This window comes from Monodelphis domestica, chromosome 6 (assembly GCF_027887165.1).
Source record: "Monodelphis domestica isolate mMonDom1 chromosome 6, mMonDom1.pri, whole genome shotgun sequence".
Classification (NCBI taxonomy): domain Eukaryota; kingdom Metazoa; phylum Chordata; class Mammalia; order Didelphimorphia; family Didelphidae; genus Monodelphis; species Monodelphis domestica.
In genome coordinates, this window is record NC_077232.1 from 109353414 (window position 1) to 109375295 (window position 21882).

The window sequence follows — 21882 nt, forward strand, 5'->3', positions numbered from 1 at the left end:
TTTTCTCTTGGTGTTGATGTGTTTTCTTTATACTGACCAGTGAACATATTTTTGAATTGTGAGAATAATGCTGAAAACAGTTTTTCTGATTTCCTTTATTTGCAAAGTTAGAAAAGGATTTCACACTTTACTGAATTCTGGGAGAAAATATTATATTTTATGGCAGGTTCTCTTAGAAACACGTAGAATCTGAGACATTTGCCTTGATGTTAAAACGGAAATGTATTCTTTTTTGAATTATTATTTCTGGATTTGTCAGGTTTATGAATTTTGTCCTTAAAGCCCTATTTGTCATGTAGTTAGGATGGAGAATTATGCACATTAATTTTTAATCAAATTCTACCTCACTTTAAGTTGAAAATAAGTGTAAGTACACAAAATAAACTTATTACTGACCCTTTCTATTTTCCTTATTTAGAGTTATAGATAGTAGTATGAAAAACTTCAAAGCATTTTTCCGGTGGCTGTATGTAGGTAAGAACATCTGAATATTTCTTCCTGCTTATTTTTAGTTCTTTCAGTTCTTTATGTGAAGGGGCAATAACTCAATTCTAGAATCACTCTATTAAAATAATTTATTTGAATTTTTTCAACTAAGAGACACTCTTCAGAATAACTCTAACTTGTATTTTTTAAAAATCTCTCTCCCTCTATACTCTGACATTTATTATGTATTTCACTCATTTTGACAGTTCCTATTATCACAAGTTTGTACCAAAAAGAACACATATTTATTCATAACATAATTGCATATGTATTTATGTATGCGCATATAATACATATGCTCATATCATCCCTTGTATTTTTTGTATTTTTTAAAAATTCTTTAATTTTAATGTATGCATTTCTTATTACTTGAGGACAAGGGCCTAGTAAATTATTGCTTTCTATCTCTCCCAGTGTCTTAGACAAGGCTATTGCTATTTTGCAAATGTTGAGTATCATTTTCTTGTTAGTTTCTTTTTCAGTTGACTTTAGAAACTAGAATGAAAAGGGAGTTAAGGGATTATGTGTCCTGGCCCCTTTGTTTTACAGTGAGAAAACGGAATCCTATGTTGTTTAAGGGACTTGTCTAAGATCACTGAGATAGCACATGTTAGGAGAACCAATGCTGATAAGAAAAGTTACATATCAAAATAGGGTTTTTTTTAGCTATATTAGAGGAAAAGAGGAAGATGAAAGAAAGAGTAGACCTGATGGTTGGGATGGAATGGACAGTGTTAATAGATGTTATAGAGAAAGCAGCTCTCTTTTATTCTTATTTTGTTTCTGTTTCTCTGCCAGGAGGAATGACAGATAGGTAAGAACAGGACAAGAAAGGCTAATAGAAAAATGATACTGAGGATAGGCTGGAACACAGCCAGTTGCTCTGGATGAGCTAGTCACCAGTTCCAGAAGAACTCTCTCCTAGGGTACAAAAAATGGGAGATTTGATTGCCGAGTTACTACTATTAATATTTGAAATGTTATTGAGAATGGAGGAGTGCTACAAGATTGGAGGATAAATTTGTTTGTATTTTCTAAAGAGGGAAGAGAGTGAAGTGTGAAAACTATAGACTAGTAAGTCCAGTAAATGCTGCTTTCAGAAGGCTGGCATGACTTCCTCAAGAATGGATGTGAGCAGTGGATTGAGAGCCAGGCCTAGAGATAGGAGGTCCAAGGTTCCAGTCTGGCCTCAGACACTTCCCAGCTGTGTGATTCTGGGCAAGTCACTTGACCCCTATTGCCTAGCCCTTACCACTCTTCTGTCTTAGAACCAATACATAGTACTGATTCTAAGATGGAAGGTAAGGGTTTAAAAAAAAAAAAAGAAAGAACAAATGGATGAAACAGGCTAACTTCATTTTCTTTTTGGACAGAGCTATTACATGGATAGGTCAAGGGAATAGCAGGCCACAATATGCCCAGTGTCAATTTAGAAGAAAGACTTTGGTTGCATGTGTGCTTCTGGGGTTTGTGCGTGGCCCCCAAGCTATTAAGCGTGTTTGTGGATTACATAGGGGTTGGCATAAGTGACATCTTTATGAGTTTGCTAACATTTTGGATAATAGCTTCAGGATCCCAAAACATGTTGACCGACTGGAACTGGAATTGATTCAGATCTATTAAGGTAAAATTTAAGGAGGATGTATATGAAATCTCATTTTTTCAGTTCATTAAAATTAGCTTCATAAGTACAATATGGAGAAGGCATGGCTGGAAGGCAGTTTATTTGGAAGAGCCTTGGTGGTTTCAGTGTAAATTTGTTATGAGTCAGTGGTGGGATTTGGAAGCCCAGAAGGTCAGTGTAATTGTAGTCTATGATAAGGGACATAGTCAAACGGCATTTAGTATTGTGCTCAGTGGGGGTGGTACCTTTTAGGAAGGATTATGCCCACATTGGAACAGTGTTTTCAGAATGGCATGTATAAAGGTGAAGAACCTAAAGATTGTGACATATGAGGGTTGGTAGAAGGAATGAGAAAATGTTTATCCTAGAGAAGAGATGACTTGGGAAAATGTGAGAATTGTCTTAAACTGTTTAATATCATGCCAAAGAAGGATTAGACTGGCAATGGGTAGAAGGTGCAGTAATGTTCAAAATGTTCATTTCTAATGAAGCTCCAAACTCAAAATGATGGCATTTATGACTCTTGAGCTTTGTGTTGCACCCAAAACAAATGTTGGCCCTTGAGCTCCATTTATACCCTAGTGTGAAGCTTTCTGGCTGACTTACATCTGGTCCTAGAAGGAAAAATATTCTCTCAGTCCTATACTACATTACATATAGTGCTTTAAAGTTTGTAGGGAGCTTCCCCTCTATTATGTCATTTTTAACTTCATAACAACCCTGGGAGGTTGGTGCTACTATAATATTCATTTTTCAGATGAAAAAATTGAGAGATGAGGCTCAGATTGGTGAGGTGCCTAGTGAGGAATTAGAGGCTTTACCAGAATTCCTATATAAATGACAACAACCATAATAACAGATGTCTATATAATGCTTGAAATCTTGAAGAGATCTTCACATACATGATCTCATTTAAGTCTTAGAATAATGCTATGGAATAGGTACTACTATTATCCCTGTTTTATAAAGGAGGAAACAGACAGAAGTGAAGTGCCTTGTTCAGGAAATTCTAGTTTTCATAATTCCAAAGCCAGCATTATACTTCTACAGATACTTTTTTTGTACATTTTTTTATTTTTGGCCCAGACATGTGATATTACTTTTATGGGAGAACTCCTAGGGTAGAATGTCTTTCCAATCATGTAGATTGGCAACTTCTTTGTAACTTGTCTTAAGAGTGTTGCCTGGAATACCAAGAGTTGTAACTCCCCATGTGCACACAGCCAGCCATCCTATGTCAGAGAGACACTTTAAATTCATCTTTTCTTCACTCCAGTCCTGGTCATCTAGTCACTATAACCCACTGCCTTGCCTGCATTATGTAATAGAGATTGGCCATTTCTTCCCCTGAATTCCTGCTCTGCTGATCTTACTACAAAGGTGAGCCTGGGTTCTGGAGTGCTGTGCCAGCAGTGCTGCAGCACCAGTAGAACCTGTCAAGCTGAAAAGGCTTTGCTGATGAGCCCAGCAGTAGACTTGATCTTTTCCCTCAGGATCAGCCTCAGAGCCTGAAGTGTGGCCACTAAATCATGAATATTACATGTTTGCTGCAATTCTCAAATACCTCTAAAGAGTAGGAGATCACAACCTTTGTTGGTTGAGGAATTACACTTTGATTAAATCAGAGATTATTAAAGTGACATTTTTTTTTCTTCATTGCAAGTCTTAAATGAAACAGAAACAATAATAACAAGAAGCAGTTTCTGATTAATCTTTTTCATTATAGTTTCATATGAAGACATAGAGTAAACAAGTAGTTAAGAGGCTTGGGTCATATGCTAGGCTCTACCACTAACTTGTAGTTTGACCTTAGTTTTCTAATCTGTGTAATGAGGGAATTGAATCATATGATTTCTGAAGTCACATCTAACTCATTTTTAAAAATCCCTGAATAATTATTTGTAATAATCTCTGGGGTTGGGCATTGTACAAAGTACATTTGCTAAGGTAATATCTAAAAGTAGATGTGACAAAGTTGTGACATATAAACAACTCTAAAATATTCGCCACATTTAAGTGAAGCATTTCTATATAATTAACAGTTCAATTTTTTTTTTTTGTAGTGGAGTGGAAACTTTGAAAAAAAAATAAATGCCTACAGGAAACAAAGCTTTGTGGGGGGAAAAAAGTGAAATATTTAGATTAAGCTTCTCTGGCTAAGGAGGAGAAGTGATTATAAACATAAACATTGCTTTATGGTTTGTAAAGCACTTCACATGTATCAATTTCATTTGAACAAAAGAAGACAATTCAGAATGGAAAAATAGATGAAAAGTCAATGATATTTGTCCAAATGGAATAAATGGTTTGAACAGAATAAAGAAAGGGGTAAGGGCATCTCTGAACCAAGGAAGAACTTAATCCTAATTTGTAGTGTCTAGTCCTAGAAGGAAAGTATTTCTTACTGAGGTAAAACCTGGCTTTGTGTACTTCAAAGGTACCATTTTGAAAGGGGAAATTTATTCCATGAAAGAAAAAGTATACACTAAATTTCTTCTAATTGCTAAATGTTTCTATAGTTTTCACTGAAAGATAGTTTTTACTTTATCTTTCCAGCAATGTTGAGAATGTCAGAAGACCATGTGCTTCCAGAACTGAACAAGGTCGGTATATTTTCCTAGTGAAGATAATTGCTAGAATGTAGAGACCCAGTTATCTTGGCAGTCCAAGCAGCATCACACAGTTAATCTAGAAGGTCAATAAATGTCAAGCATTTGTTTCATAGCCAACATTGTATACATGCATCATCAAACTTTTTTTCTAAAAGAAAATTCCTACAAGATTTATATTCTGCCCCAAGAGAGATTTAAGATTGAGATGGTTTGTTAAACTATTTAACTTCTATTTACAAAGTGTATTATAATAATAATTGAATTTTAGACATTTATGCCTTAATAATTCAAGGAATCCATGATCCAATCATTGTATCCCTTTCCATGGTGCTGATCAAAACCCAATTATGCCTTTTTAATCTCATACATTTCTTATACATATTCTTCCATGAACCCTCCATCGAGAATCTACTCGGCACATTGGAGGCCTTTTTAGCAGATGTAACCCTTGAGATGTCCATCTGTCTTCTCTTTCTTTTACATATGACTGATCCTTTCTCTTTTCTGATCTTATATTTCCTGAATATCGTTAATACTACTTCTTGCATGTGAGTCATTATTGGCAATGTGCTGCAGCCTACATACACATCTCTTTTGTCCTTTGTGTCACCAGCAATTTTGATTCTTCTGAGATTGTAGGATTCTTTTGCTGTAGTCATATAGCATCATTAGAAGAACATTGATGTTTAAAGAAAAAATTTTTTTTTGTGTTTGAGCTCGTTGAAGATGCTTTCTTGGTCAGTAAACATCTATTAAGTACCAAACTTAATTATGTGCCAAACACTGTACTAAGCATTTCACAGTTTTCCAAATATAATCCAGTTTACTTTCTTCCTTCAATTCCGTGCCCAGTTCATTGGCTATCTACAGTGCCTGCCTAAGATACATGTACTGTTGGAGTAACTTACGTAACTCAATAGGCTGTCCCCCCAGCTGCTTGCTATAATATGGTCATGTAGTAAATTCATTCATTTGGATTTCTCTTTGTGGATTTTCAAGCTTATCTCTTTGAAGTAGTTGTGTATCTTAAGAAAGCATATCTTAACATTTTGTAGATTGAAGTAATCAGCGGGAGTATGTCATTATCTTTAGGGGATACCTCTACTATTTGGACTCTAGGATATATCTCTAGCAATGGTGAATACCTTTTTTTGAGTATACAACTCTGTTTGGTATTTCACTTGATATTAATGATCAGAAAATCTAACGAAGGCTATCTCTTTATTAGTGAATTGTATATGATCTTAACATATGCATTAGATGCACCTTGTTGGAAGAGAACATTTAAATCTGCATTTGGCTTTACTGAGTTTTGGTTTTAAAGTCAAGAAACAGACTCTTATCATCTCTGTAATTTTTAGTCAGTTATGACAATGAAAATGTGGTCTATCAGAAAGTTTTGTAAAAATTTGACTATTCCTATCTCATTTTCATCAAATGTACTTGCCATGCTTATATAGATCATTATGATAAAGATAGAAGTGGAAAAAGTAGTCATTTGAACCAATAAAATATCAATAATAGTAGTAGTAGTAGCAGCAGCATAGACCTCTATTATATCTGCTTTTTTAGCCCAACTAGACATCTTTGTTTCCTTTTGTGCCATATCTGATTATTAATGCATGACAGTAGAGGCTATGATGTTAAAGTCCAAATGTCATTCCACTATCATTAAAGATGAAAATAACTTGTCATGGCAGTGCCAACATATCTTTTTTTCCCCCCTTTTAGGTATTGTTCTTCTAATTTTACCTCTAAAAGTTCTTGATAGTTTTCTTGGTTGGATCTCATGCCAAGCTTTCTATAGACTAATTTTCCCTTTTAAAACTCTTTTCATTTTGGAGGCAGTGTTACCCACAGTCTTACACTGTCTTTCCTCTTTTGACATTTTTCATATAAGTTTATACTCCAAATTAGTGTTTCTGTTGTCTGCCATCCTTCTCTATTTAAAAAGGATATCATATGTTTGCTGGCTTAGAGAATTTCTTGGCTCCTTGACCAAGTTATTGCAATTATTTAGACTTCAGTAGGAAACAAAAATAATCCATGTCAATTTTTTTTTATTTATTAATTTCCTGGTTTTTGTTATCAGATCAGGTTAGAATGTTTTTGTTTTCTCATATTTATCCTTTTCATTTGGTTTTGATTTTGACCTTTGCTCTAATGAATCAATGATCTTTCTGTACACAGAATGTGTCCTTATGGTCTTCATCTTATCTTTTTGAAGTCTGTTTTTCTTTGTAACTTCTTTTGATGATATAAGGATTAGTTACTTTAATTTTGTTTTCTGGTGATGAAAATTTTTTCTTCTAATTCTGGAACTCTGAAACCTGTAAATGGCTGGCAGTGGAATCTCCTTCTCCTTGGTATCTTAGAAAATAGTGACTAAGATGGGTTAAGGTATTATCTAGCCTAGAGCCAGATGGACTAAATCATCCTTAATTGAACAAAATCAATCTCCCTAATCCTCTATGCTCTGTATGTCTTCTGTCAGATTACTTTTAAACTGAGTGAGCAGTTAGTCAATGAACATTTATTAAGTACTTACTCTGTACCAGATAGGTTACCAGTTTTTTATTCTGGTCCTTTTTCTGAGACGTAGCTTTAGAGAGCCTCATTTGGGTTTAAAATGGTGATCCAATCATAACTGCATCATAGCCTCCAAAAGATCAAGGTGAAATCAGTCAAGATATTTGAAGCTGCCATACTTAATCCCAAATAAAAGGAGAGAGATAGTGTTAGAGAAAATAATAACACTGTAGAGAATAGTCTCTATATAATAGGCTCTCTTTGGTGTTGAGGGTGACTTACTTTTGATCCTGTGAACTCCCTTCAAAAACTTCTTAAGGATAAAAAGAATTCAAGAGCTGTTTACTTGGTTGTTTCAAGGAGTATAGTAGGCTTTTTGTTTCATAATACATGCCTGTCCAAGTCTCATATAGCCATGTGAATTGAATTCATAATTTTAGAATTGTGTGAACTTTAAATGTTTGAGCTTACTCTGGAAAGAAGTTTACATGAGTTTCTGTATTCATTAAGTGAAAAATCAACATTTATTTGGGAAGTTTCCTTTTGTATAGATTTTTTTTCCTTAAAAAGTTTTGTTCTTTTCCTGTTTTTGGCAGATGACTCAGAAAGATATCACATTTGTTGCTGATTTTCTTACTGAGCATTTCAATGAGGTAGGGACTGGAATTTTTTATAATATTGTCTTTTTTTCTGAGAACCAAAGTTGTGACTGCTTAATTAAAAAAGAAGTAACAATGTTTATTCTAGTTTAATAAAAGTCTGTATTAATTTTAAAATATTGAAAACTGATATCATCACAGATCCACTTGACTATTGAGTAAAGCAGTGAATAGTAATGCCTATTTATCACACATTTTACTGTAAATGAGCTAATTTGGACTGTATTTGAGCTCATATTTTATAATGGAAAATGCACATGCTATATTGTAAAACTGTTCATTTGCTTTTAAAAATAAGTGAGATTGATTTTGTTTTAATTAATATATTTATTTTCTCTAGGCTCCAGAGCTTTATAATCGGAAAGGAAAGTACTTCAATGTAGAAAGAGTTGGACAGGTAAAAAGTTTTTATTTAATTTGGTTATCATGCTACTTTTCTATCAATCTATAAAAACTTATGGTACTATCAGTCTTAATGCTTGAGTAATAGCAGTATGCTAGTTTCTATAATATATAATTTGTAAACAATTGTAGAATGATTATGTAACTAATAACAGTACTAAAATTTATTTCCTAGAAATAAAATGTTTCAAATTTAAATGTTTTGTCTATTTTTTACTAACTACAGTGTATAATAATCTCTATTACTTAGTAATTTTATACTTGGTATGGCTTGGTCACCTGACTTTGAATAGCCATCAATAATGAATTATTTCCAGAAGATCTAAAAAAGGAGATGGATAATCCTCTCTACATGAGTAACATTATATAGAAACACATCTTATTCTTTGTCCAAGTTCCTTGTTTTCTTGAGTTTAAATTCTAAATAATTTATTTCTAGTATTTGAAAGATGAAGATGATGATCTTGTGTCACCACCTAATATTGAGGGAAACCAATGGTATGATTTTCTTCAGAATAGTACTCATCTTAAAGGTATTTAATGATATTATTAATGCAATAAGTAGACTTTGGTGACATTGAAATCTATATAAGCTCAGTTAATTTATGAACAAGTATTTATTAGGCACATATATTAAGCCTCTCTAAGCACCTTTGTAGACAGTGGTTCTTTTGTGTTCATTTCAGTTTTATGATGGAACAGAACAAATAGGAATCAAATATGAGATCTATGAATAAATAGCTATTAAATTGTGTCTAGCTCAAAGCAGTCAGTCAGCCAATAAACATTTATTAATGACCTGCTATGTGCAGACATTGTGGTAGGCACAAAGGATACAAGTACAAAGAATGAAACAAAGAGCTTGCTTGGAAGTTGACATCATCATAGATCCAGTTGATTAATGAGTACATCAGTGAACATTAAGGCCTGCTTACCAAACATCTGGTTTTTAAAGAAGTCAATTTGAGCTTTGTTTTGGAGCTCATGTTCTATAATAGAAAGTGCATATGCTGTATTGTATTCTAATAGAGGAGACAAATATACCACATACTATCATACATAAATATGTGAAATTGAATAAATACAAATATATGCAAAATAGTTGCATATACTTGTCATTTGGAAGAAAAGACACTAACACTTGGAAAGATAAGGAAAGATTTTAGATAGAAGATGTTGCTTGAGCTACCTTTTTTTTTTTAATCTTCCATTTTAGAATCAGTACTGTGTATTGGTTCCATGGCAGAAGAGAGGTAAGGGGTAGGCAATGGGGGGTAAGTGACTTGCCCAGAGTCACACAGCTGGAAAGTGTCTGAGGCTAGATTTGAATCCAGGATCTCCTGTCTCTAGACCTGGTGCTCTCTCTACTGAGCTACCCACCTGCCCCTTAAGCTGAATCTTAAAGAGAAGGCCCCTCTGAGGGGAAGTGGAGGTGTGGGAGCTAAGCAGTGCAGAGGCATAAATGCAGAGGACGTAATAGCCTGTATGAGGAATGTAGAGGAGGTCAGTATGGCTGGAACACGACATGCAGGAGAGAGAATGAAGGCCAGTGAGAACGAAAGAGAGATTGGAGCCCATTTGGGAAGAGTTTTGAAAGCTAAATTGAAGAGTTAATATTTGATCCCAGAGGCTATGAGAACCATGGACATTAATTGAGTAGGGGAGCAGCATGGCCAGATTTATGCTTAAAGAAAATTCCTTTGGCAAGAGCATATTGGACAGCCCAGAGGAGCAGGAGGCTTGAGGCATGGAGCTCAGGGAGGAGGCCTTAAACTAAAGAGTGAGTAGAGAAGGAAATCAGCCAGTAAACATTTATTAAGCACTTACCTATGCTATGCACAGTGCCAAGGGCTGGGGTACAAAAAGAGCCAAAAGAGGGTCCTTGTCCTCAGGGGGCTCACACTCTAATAGGAAAGACAACAAATGTGTACAAACAAGCCACATACAGGATAAGTAGAATGTGACTAAGAGGCAAGGGGCTAGAATTAAGAGAATTTGGGAAAGCTTCCTAGAGAAGGCAAGATTTTAGCTGGCATTTGAAGGAAGTCAGAGGAGCCAGAGGGTAGAGATGAGGAGGAGAAATTGAAAATAAGTGAGAGAGTTGAGATGACAGAAGGGACAGTCTGTTAGAAGATACAGGAGGGAATGTGGCTCAGACAAGCAGAGGGAATAGCTTTGATAAGGAGTAAGGCCACTTCATTGTGTGGGACAAGCATAGGAAGAGAGAGTGGCAGAAGGCACCAGAATGAGAGGAGCTGAGAAAGGAGAGAGGTGAGAGTTTTTAACAAATGGCCTCCATTTTGTCTTTAAAATATGAGACAAGGTTTGAGCCGTTGGGAGAGTTGCTCTGGAGAATGGGATAGAGTTGCTAACCAAGCATAATGGGATTGCCTAGCATCAGAGAAGGCCCAGTTGAGATTGTGTAACATAAACTGGAGGCAGATCCAGTCAGAATGGGGACATGATTTCCTCTGCCTTCATTCAGCAGCATTTGTGTATCCTTAAGAGGTCTTCAAAGGGGGTTCTCAGGATCAAGAGTAAGCCCGCCCCAACTCCAAGGCTGAAGCTTAGCAAGGCATATTCAGTGAAATAATGGGGCTGAGAGAACAGTGTACAGATGAATTGGTTCACCAGGGTGTGGTCAACATGGAGAGAAAAATAGTGAATGTGCAGGGGAGATGGCCTGAAAGAGAATTGAGGAGTCATGGGATTGAAGATTAATGGTGAGGAGGAAGGGTTTTGGTAAGGAAAGGCAGAAAAGCTGATAAGTCAATAGATTATGGTTAGTCAATAGATTGTGGATAGATAAGGAGATTCCAGAATTCTTGAATGTGGAGGTAATACATTTACGAGTGATGGCAAGATCAAGGATATGACTACCTTTGAGTTTGTCTGAGATATAGATCCTGAGAAGCAAAGAATGAGAGATTTTATGAAGGTAGAAGAGGCAAGATTTAACAACTCCTTGGATCTATGGGTTGGGGGAGGATATTGATAATGCTAACATTACTAATTTGGAATCCTGGAAAGATGATGGTACATTAGACAGAAATAAGGATATTTGGCAGAGGGAAGGGTTTAGTTTTGGACATATTGAGTTTAAAATGTTAAAAGGACATGGAGTTTGAAATGTCCACTGTTGGTTGTTGGTTTAGAACTGAAGCTCAGGGGAGAGACCTGGGTTGTTTATATAGATTTTTTGAGTTATCTGCTTTGAAAAGATAGTTAAATCAGGATGCTGATGAGATTCCCAAGGGAACGGTTGTAGAGGGGGAAAGACTTAGAATAGAACCTTAAGTAATACCTATCGCTGGGGTGTGATATGAATGATGAGCTAATGAAGGACTCCAAGAAGTTATTGGTCTGGTAGCAGGAGAATCAGCAAGAGGAGTATCACAAAGAACCAGAGAGGAAATATTTTTGTTAGAGAGAGAGGATGGCTCACAGTATGAAGCACAGTAGATAAGACTGAGAAAAGACCATTAGATTTAGCAATTAAGAAATCATTGTGTGTGTGTGTGGGGGGGGGGGGGGGGGACACTGGGTAGCTCAGTGGATTGAGAGCCAGGCCTACAGACAGGAGGTCCTAGGTTCAAATCTGGCCTCAGACACTTCCCAGCTGTGTGACCCTGGGCAAGTCACTTGACCCCCATTGCCTAGCGCTTACCACTCTTCTGCCTTGGAACCAATAGACAGTAGTGATTCCAAGACAGAAGGTAAGGGTTTAAAAAAAAATCATTGGTAGCATTCCTTTCACAGATCATTTTCAGTTGAGTGATGAGATCAGAAGCCAGATTGCAAAGGGTTGAAATGTATTTGAGGGGAGAGGAAGTAGAGGCAGAGAGTATAGACAGATTTTTTGAGAAGTTTGGTTAACAGTGGAAAGATATAGTGCCGGGAGCCATCAGGCCACGACGCCTTGACAGAGTCATGCATGGTAGCTGAGGAGACCACAGAGTGGTCCTTGGTGAGATGTAATTGCCCACCCAGTCCCCCTTTATATGACCTCTTTCATCAATGCCCCTTACCTATGAATTGACATGATTATTATTCCCCCTAGTCTCAAAAGAAATAATGCAAGAGCAAACACCTGTACCCTAATCCCCCCAAAACATCACCAAAAGATCATACCCTTAAACCCAATCCTAAAAAGACTATCATGGGTTAACTTTTATTTAGGTACATAATTCCCAGCAAAACCACAGCTACAAGCCAAGTCCAAAACTTTCCCACTCACATAAACCTATTCTCATGAAGCCAACACACAAATCAATCATAAAGGCCCATACAATAAGTACAAGTACATCAAGCTTCAATATGCCTCAGTGACTCAATTTCACAAACCAATAACTCAGAAACTCCCTAGTAAACCACCAGTCTAAATTTGAATTATGTTCCCAGTACCCCTCAACCTCAATGATACGATTGTTGAATTGTCTTTTAAGAACTGCTGATTAGTTATTCCATTTTATTAAAAGTAATAAGTAATTTTCCTTGATTGTTTGTAAGCTCAAAACTTCTCACAGGGTAATGAGACAATTAAGCCACCTGTGATGAAATCATTTATGTTGTATATTGTCTGTAATTACAATACAAAACTATAGAATGTTAATCAAGTGATTTGTTAAAAGTTAATGTATCACTTTTCCAATTCTCTATTTAATTATGTGTATTTGAGTGCCAAGAAAATGGGAATAAAAACCAGGCATGGGGATGGTGGAGCAGCTATCAGATGCAAAGCAGTCCCATGGCCATAATGATTAAGCTGTCTTCCATTTGCTATTTATTTTGACTGATCGTTCGCCACCTGTCGGGAAACCCTGGAGTCGCAAGTGAGGCTGGACCCTGCCCATAGCAATATAGGATGAGCATTTGAGGGGATTCTGTGGTTGATTGAAGGTGTATTTTTCAAGATGGAGAGGAACTGGACATAACTTGATAATTCATTCCCTAAAATCCTAGTGTTACATTACAAGAGATATTGCTTGACTATGCCTTTATCTTCCACATGAACTGGAATTTCTTGAGAATAAATCTAAAATTAAATTATAATTTTTTTTCCCCATTCAACACACTACTGGAGATACAAAAACTTTTTTTTTAAGTGACAAAATCCCTGCTCTCAAGGAATTTATAGTTTAATGAACTGGGGGAAATAATAGCATATAACCAGATAAGTAAATATATTTTACAGGTAAGTAAAAATTATCTACTTTGTAAATTATAAGATTATCATGATTTTTTCCCTTAATATAAAACTTTTAGGGGCAATGATTCACTCTTTTCTATGAATTGTGGGAAATAGTATAACATACTGGATAGAAGAGAGCTGATCTCAAAATCAGGAAGACGTGGGTTCACATTCCACCTCTGACAAAGTTAGCCGAATGAGCCTGGGCAATAGCTTAACTTCTCTGCGTTTCAGGCAGTTTTTTAATTAAGTTGCAGAGAAGGTGTCCATCTTCTTTGGTAGAAAGTATTTTTTCACCTGGGAGTTCCCTCTACCAATGAAATCAGAGATTCGATCTCTAATCCTATGTATTATAGCTCTTATGAGTCTTTTTGTATGTTAATGTAAAATGTTTCACATAATGGTATTTTCCAGATTATGGTTGCCCTCCTAATGACAAAATTTAAAAACAAACTTAATTAGTATTTATGGAATTCTTTTTAAAAATGTATTCAATAAAATATATTGAGTAAGTACTTAAATTCCTATTGACTGAACAAATTTGTGTGAGCATAATGAAATACTCAAATTGAATTCTGTAATGAGAATAGGACTGTTGGTTGTGTCTACTTATTTATTGATATGTCCTTCTAATCTTTTTTGTATATTAAAGCATAATGTTTTGTTTACAGAAAGTCCTTTGCTGTTTCCCTATTATCCTGAAAAGTCATTGCATTTTGTGAAAAGACAGATGGAGGGCATTATCGATCATTGTTTACAAAAACCAGCAGTAAGTTTTAAATAAAATTCAAAATAGGTTGGAGCCAGATTATGGAAGACTTAGAATTCCAGGAGTTTTATTTTTATTTGATAGATAATTAGGAGCCATTGATGATTTTTAAGCAAAGAAATGGACCTATGCATTCTGAATATACTTTTGACAGTGCCCGGAAGAATAATAGTTCATGAGCATGAATATGTATATATCTTACTTATACAAATGATCATTTCTTATTGTTGTGGTTAATTAAAAAAATTTGGGTGGAAAAATTAAGAGTTATTTTGAAAGCATTGGAGTATTTTAGTCATTGCACAAATTCATTATGAACAGTAGTAGCATAAAGAGATTTGATTAGTACCACTAGTCTTCATTTTAGTCTAAAGGGATAGCTAATGGGTGATGTGAGCTTAGAGAAGACACTTTCTTCCATTGTCTTTTGCTTCTCTGTTACTCATTCAAATGACTTGAGAAAAGAGGTTTGGGCTTGAGTAGCACTGTGGTGATATTTATTGAAAAAAGTACTGGATTTGAAATCAGAAGACTGGGTTTGAGTTCCTGATCCTTTCACTGATTAGCTCGGTAGTAATGGACAGAGAAGTTCACCTCTGAACTTCCCTCCTACTCAATAAAGGTCTAGCAAATGCCTATTATAAGCAACTCACTGGGCTAAGTACTGAAGAAAAATGATAAGAGTCTCTGGAAGCTTTCCATCTGTAGAATAGAAGAGCTATGTATTTAAATGTATTCACTTTAACAAGTTGGAATATCACTTAAGTGCTCAGGTGAGGTTTTCAACTATTTGAGGAGGAAGGAACTTTTAGACAGGAAGAACTGAGAAAGCTTCATGGAGTAGTACTGAAACTAGTCCCTGAATTCTGCTGGCAGGAGATGGAGGGGATCTCACGCTGGGGCTTGTATGCTGCAGATTAGGAAATAGTGAGTAGCCTATGTTGACTGGAGTCATCTAAAATAGTCACACAAAATAGGGGTACGTTGTGATAGCCCAAAAACGCTAGGCCAAAAAGATTCTAGACTATTGAGTCAAGAGGGAAATTTGTAAATTTTAGAGCAAGTGAGTAAGACTGGGCCATTAGGAGTATTACTTAGGGTGTGCTTTGGAGACAGGGGAGGTTGAAAACTAGAAGATTAGGTGAAAAGGTAAAGAAATTTTGAAGAAAGTGGTAAATATGGCTGATACTTTACTTATTTTCCATATTTTATGAGAATACTGTGAGGAAAATACTTTGTAAAATCTTATGTAAACACAGATTCTTATCATCAGATAATTTTATACAGCAACCTGGACTGTAACCATCAGTCACTTTTTATAGTTTGATTTGTTTTTATTCAAACACCTGTGTATATCCCAAGAAATATGTTTTATTCAATTTTAAAATACATTCATTTTTATAGGATGTTATTGGAAAATCAGTGAATCAAGCTGTCTGTATTCCCTTATACAAAGCTGCTAGAAGGTATTTATCTCAACATTTTTCACTGTATAATTCAGCAGAAAATTTGAAATTTGCTGACTTGGCTTTTTTTCTTTTGTTTCAGTGAGGACTCTGCACCTAGATTGTTCAAATTGCCCTTCCTGTAAGCTTTTATCTGGTTCATCTTTGACAGTTTTTTATAGTAGAAGTTACTAAATTCCATATTTTAATTTATTTTGCTTTTCTTTATTTTTCTCAGCTGGAATAACAAATCCTCAAATCTACATTACATACTCTTTACTATGTCAGATAGTTCAGCTTCTAAAATTTATATTTTGAGGAGACATACTGACATATCGAAGTGAGTATTAAGTAAAAATGAAAAATAATGAATATGTATGGGCTTTGGTTCCTCAAGCACATAGGAGTTTTGCTACTAATTAATGTATGAATAACCACGAACAAGTTACTTGATCTCTTTGGATCTCAGTTTCATCATCTGTAAAATGAAAGGTTTGAACTAGATCGTCTCTAATTCTGTGATTCTTTAGAGATCGGAAAGTGCATTGGAATCTGCTCTTTAAGTGTAGCCTCTTCTTCAGTAAGGAGAAACAAAAAAAGATCCCTAAAATTGACTAGTGTGTTACATTTTTCTTCTGAACTCCCCGAGAAGCAACAGAGTTTGACTACTTCTTGCCTTGGGAAGAGATTTTAGAATTCTAGAATTCTGTGATCTCTCTCATTGAATCCAAGGCCTTTATATAATGAATGGGAGAACTCAGGCACAAGGGTGAAGTGACCTGACCATCATCACACCAATTAGTGGCAGAGCCAGGAAGAGAACCTAGGTTTCCTTGGTATGTCTAATTCTCTTTTTACTACAGTACTGAGGTTCACTTCAGCTTTCAGACTTGCCTTTGGTAAGCTGAGGAGCAGTGTACTCCATTTTCCTGCTCCTCATGACAACTTCTTTTATTGAGGCCAGGGGTAGAGTTAAAAGAGTAATGATTCCAGTGTCTGTCATTTTCTTTTAAAAATGGAAGTCTTATGCCTGAGTTTGAAAGAAATCTCATGAAGGTAGGAGGAGACTGAAGAGAAAAGAAAAAAATGGTGGTTGTATATCCTCCTTAATTCACTCACAAAATAATCTTAGGAGTTATAAAGAAGTATTAATGGGAGGTTCTATTTATCTTGATGCTTTAATCCAACTAATGTATTTTCTGCAGTGAGAGTTAAATTTAGATTTCTTTAGAGTAGAATATATTATGTAAGTAATATTCTAAATCTTCCAGTCAAATCTTTGAAAAAGCTTTTGAATTATTGAATTATCTGGATTCGCCACAGAGTATTCTGTCTTTTTCCTTCTTTCTCCAAGGTCTGTCAATAATGGACTACTTGCTGTTGAGTTTGGAAATTTTGTAAACACAACAAATGAAAGCTTGGAAAGCAGGTACATCTTGAACCTTGTCTAGAAGAAGCAATTCATTATATTTTGTTCTTGAATACCAGTATTTTGCCTATATTTCAGTGATCTAAAATTGAACTTAAGGAACATCAGTCATATTATAATGTTAGTGTACACTATGACAATAAAAAGATCCTTCACATTTTGTTTTGTTTTGTATAAATAGTTTGTATAGATAGTTGTATAGTTTAATTTGTAATTGAACTAAATATACTACGGGAATGTGTTTTGTAAGGACTAGACCTGTGATTTCATTGATATAGGAAACTTCCAGATGAGAAAACTCTACCAATATAGGTTGGACCCTTCTTTGCAACTTAATTTTTAGGGAGTTACTTAGAGCTCTGGGATGAAGGTCTTCCTAACTCTGAGGCTGGCTTTCCATCTGTTGGCTGCCTCCAAACATACTTGAAAAGATGTGTTGTAATTAAGATATTTAAGGTTTGTGTGCCAAGGAGACAGTTTTGGCCCAGGGATTAAAGAGACAGATAGTATGATACTGAAAGTTCTGGTCCTGGCCACACCAGATTTACTGTGTATCCAATTACATCATGTACTGAAGGTCTTTCCCATTACTTTGCCTGCTTTTCTTTATGTAAATAATTTGGATTAAAAAGAACTTATCTCTCAGAATTGTAAGAGTCAACTGACAAAAGTGAGTGAGGTCAGAAAATCTAAAGACAAGATTCTCTTTAAAAACAAAACAAAACATTCTCTTGTTCATCCTTAAAAAGGGAAGTATTACTTTTTTGACAGAGTTTTGAATTATATATCTTCCTGCATGGAATCTTACTTCCCTGTAAATTCCTATAATTCCTGCAAATTATAAAAACCTGTAATTTGGATGGAATTACCTTTAATGGAATTGCCTTTAAACCTAGGATTCACCTTAGTGCTGGACAACTAGGTTTACCATAAGACATACTTACACTGAGTTAGTCCTTTTGGGGCCATTAGAGTCACTGATTGAATAGAGTAAGGGTTTAAAGCCTGAACTTTGATCTCAAGCAGGTTCTATGACCCTGAACAAAATTTCTCTGTATTCTTGGTTTTGTGAATGTGAACCTATCTATCTTTAGTTAGAGAATAGCAGGTTAGTGGGAATTTAGAAGAAACTTAGAAGAAAATAGAATGAATCCAAATAGAATGAATCTAGAAATATATTCTTGAATAAGTGTGACTTAATGTTTTTTTAATCTGTCTTTCTTCTTGGTGCCAGTGTAGTGCCAGTGTTTTAAGTGATCACTCAGTTAATAGATGGTCTATAAATATAATCAGTTCTATTTTATTCTAGCTCCTACAGCTGTCTCGATGCACATTTTTATGATGATGAAACAATAACTGTAGTTCTCAAGGAGAATGAAGAACAAGAAGGCAAAGAAAGAGTCTTGGCCCAGTTACCATTGTCTTTGGTATATACTAGAGAAAACATTCCAGAGAAGGAGTACAATGGGACAACTTGTAAAAGGTACAGACAATAAATAGTACTTCTCACCTAAAAGTTAAATATATTTAAAAATATATAAATTTAGTCCCAATTATTTATTGTAATTTTGGATAAAAACTGAAAAACAGTCAATCCTCATTTATTTTTCTACCTTCTGAAATAGAGGAGAAATTCTTAGAATAAAGTGATATATATTTGAGTGTAATGAAGTAGTTTTTCTCAAATTGACATCCCAAGAAAATACTGGAACACTATTAATACAGATTTAATGGAAGTCTAGTTATTTTGATTTTGATTTTATTTCTGCCTCTAGAACAAAGAGATCTTTCAAAATGCAATGCCAGCTTTGCCGTAGAATAAAGAGAACTCTCACTTTCTAATCTTGCTTACCACAATAGCACAAGATCAGAAGCCATACCCAATAATCCTCAGTAAAAAAAAATATAGATGGGGAAGAGAGACCCAAAGTGGATTGAGTAGTTACCACTTAGAGACCCTCCCCCCAGAATACCCAGCAGTGATCTCTAGGTATTCTAACCTCCAATTAGTGAGAGTGAAGCAGAATCACTTTCTCTCACTGGGCCTGTTGCACAAAGGCCTTGGAGACAATTGGTGTATAAAATCAGAGTCTCTTTTATTATGAGAGGGGATACAAACTGGGTCTTCAGGCTAACTTACCAACTTCCTGTTTCTATCTAGGTGTTCCCCAAAAGCTGACTAAGCTACCTATCTATGGCCCTCAGTAGTTGGTTAGATTTAGTTCAAAAGGTGTCTCCAAAACCTGTTATGATTGCTCTCAAATGGCTAAGTCCACTCCAGGAGGTCTGACCCCTGAAGTAAAACCTCAAAGCCGATCTGACAGGATTTTTAGATAAAAACCTTCTGGAAAGCACAGCAGGTATGGTCATATCCTTTTCTAGATGTTCCCCAGTCAAACAGAGAACCTTTAAAGATGATTTAGGGGTTTCTACTTCTCCACAGTTAGGTTGAGGTAGTTAAGCTCTGAAAAGCCACCTTTCCTCCTCCCTTCTGGACAGGAAGAGTCAAACCTCCAATAGAAAGTCACTCACTCTAACAGTTGTCACTTCCAAACTGTTCCTCCTCTGCCTCCTGTCTGCTAAAATCCCTTCCCTAAAGTTCCTAGCCTGTGCATTAAAGACAGCCTTCCACTTCCTTTAAATCTTATCCTATCTCTGTCCTTTTCCCATTACATAGGGACTATGAAAACCATATGTTGCCACCTTCACAGGAAATGTTTTGAACTGACAAAGGCTTGTGGAACCAGATAATTACTCCTGTTTTGAAAAGTTAGCAACTTATCTGTAAGAGAATCAAAATATAACTCTGTTAGCTAAGTTAGTGTTAGAGGTTTTTTACCTGTTTGAAATTGAAGCATTATGAAGACTAAAACTAGCAATGGTATTTAGAAATGAAGAGTAGTGGAATAATGAAAAATTACAAAGAACTTGGTGATTGGTTACTGAATAGAAGCTATTCAGGGGAATGATTTTTCAAGGTTGATTTTCCTAGGCTAACTTCTGTCAAAGACCTGAATCTGAACTGTCCCTCTGATACTAAATATAAGGCCTGAGCTTTAGTTTCCTCGTCTTTAAAATGAGGGGATTGGACTGGATGGACTCTGAGGTCCCTTTCAACTCTAGATCTATGATCTTGTGGTCCTAAATTAGGAAGGAAATTGTTTTTTTTTTTTCTGAGTTTCTCAAGAGAACCATTCTAGATGAATTTGAATACAATTTACAGTCGCAGGTTTGTTTAACTGCCTCCCTCTATTCTCCAACAAATGAGGAAAAAAATTAATTCCATTTATTATGGTTTCATTCTATATAGGCTAGATGAACAGAGTGATATTATACCTATACGTACTGTCTTCTTGGAAAGTCAGTGGAGAATACTGGAGAATATGAAAGCACAGTATGTTGCTGTGAATGGTTTTCGGAAAGTCTCTTGTGTAGTAAGTATTTAAATTTTAATATGATTTTTTTATTGATTATGACATGACAAATAGATACTTTGGATCCTTGGCTATTTAGTTTTGTGTTCAGGGAGTGCTTAGTTAAAACTTAGTTAAAATTTTTAATAATCTGTATACTCCTTTTATATTTTAGAGAGCTAAATTTAGTGATTTTGTTTTAAAATGAGATGTTATTTTCCTTTTTAAAAAAAAACAAGAAGCAATTTCGTTTTCTGTTTCTTTATAATTACTGGAAAAGTATGTTGTGGTGCTTAAAGGTATTTATTTAAAAATGTTTAATGTCTTAAAATGGAATACTTTCATATTTCTTTAGTTAAGTTCAAATCTTCGTCATGTTAGAGTATTTGAAATGGATGTAGAAGATGATGGGGAGGCAGAAGAGGAGGATGAAGAAGAGGAGGAGGAATCTTCATCCCATCATGTTCCTGGTGAGCATGAAGGATTAATTCAGTCTGTGGATAACCAAGAAAGTATTGCCAATGGATCTGCTGGCCTGGTAGACTCAGTGGAAGAACATGAATCCAACCTAGATTCATAATCGAGGTTGCGATTATTTTGTATGTTTTCTTTTTGTTAGCAAAGAGGTGGATTAAGATACTTCTTTAGAACACCTTAGTTTTTCTTTGTACCAAAGAAATAAACAGTAAATTATGTTCAAGAACAGTGCCCATTTTCTTTAAATCTGCTTCATTTTCCAGAAATATAGCCATTAGAGCATTTCCTTTTGTGACTGTTTCTTTTTTAAAATGCCTGAAGAACTGTAGTTTTAAAAGCAAACATAAAGTGAATTTGAGGAAGGGAATTCAGTCTTTTCTGTCCCATAGAGAGTAAGTGTTAGGGGCTTATTCCTGTTAACACAAAGAATTCACATTTTAACAGTTGTCATTCATTATTGAAGGAAGCTATTAAATGGCTTCTTTATTATTAAAAAAATTTTTAATCAGAGAAATGTATTACTCTTTTTATTCCATTTCTTTGTAAGACCCCTGAATGTTGTCTTTGTTATTTAAAATTTTCCATGTTGAGTTTAAAACTGAATACTTGCAATGCTGAGTTGTAAGCTGTGGAAAGATTGATATTGTCCTCTCAGTTAAATATCAAAAAAACTGCTTGTCCCTAAGTTATCATCTTTCCTCATTCTGTTACTGTACTTAAGCTTTTAATTCTTTGAGTCAACAATATTCATAGCTAGGATGATTGGGCATTAAGGACGTGTAGCGGACATCTGCACAGTTTACTCCTTGGGAACATTAGGAGTAATAGGTTCAACTAAATATAATT

General features: G+C 35.3%; 1 protein-coding gene across 2 annotated transcripts in view; it reads left to right on the top strand.

Moving 5' to 3' along the window:
* Positions 1–21550, top strand: part of ANAPC4 (anaphase promoting complex subunit 4) — a 42264-nt gene extending 20714 nt beyond the window's left edge. For both annotated transcript variants that reach the window (XM_001367185.4, XM_016423298.2), the window contains 13 exons: positions 419–474; positions 4667–4713; positions 7848–7904; positions 8251–8307; positions 8752–8845; positions 14175–14272; positions 15677–15738; positions 15821–15859; positions 15956–16057; positions 17072–17146; positions 18456–18629; positions 20457–20580; positions 20915–21550. In XM_001367185.4, coding sequence (XP_001367222.1) covers positions 419–474; positions 4667–4713; positions 7848–7904; positions 8251–8307; positions 8752–8845; positions 14175–14272; positions 15677–15738; positions 15821–15859; positions 15956–16057; positions 17072–17146; positions 18456–18629; positions 20457–20580; positions 20915–21139 — 1210 coding nt within the window. In that variant the 3' untranslated portion in view covers positions 21140–21550. The remainder of the gene's footprint in view (positions 1–418; positions 475–4666; positions 4714–7847; positions 7905–8250; positions 8308–8751; positions 8846–14174; positions 14273–15676; positions 15739–15820; positions 15860–15955; positions 16058–17071; positions 17147–18455; positions 18630–20456; positions 20581–20914) is intronic.
* Positions 21551–21882: the final 332 nt, after the last annotated feature.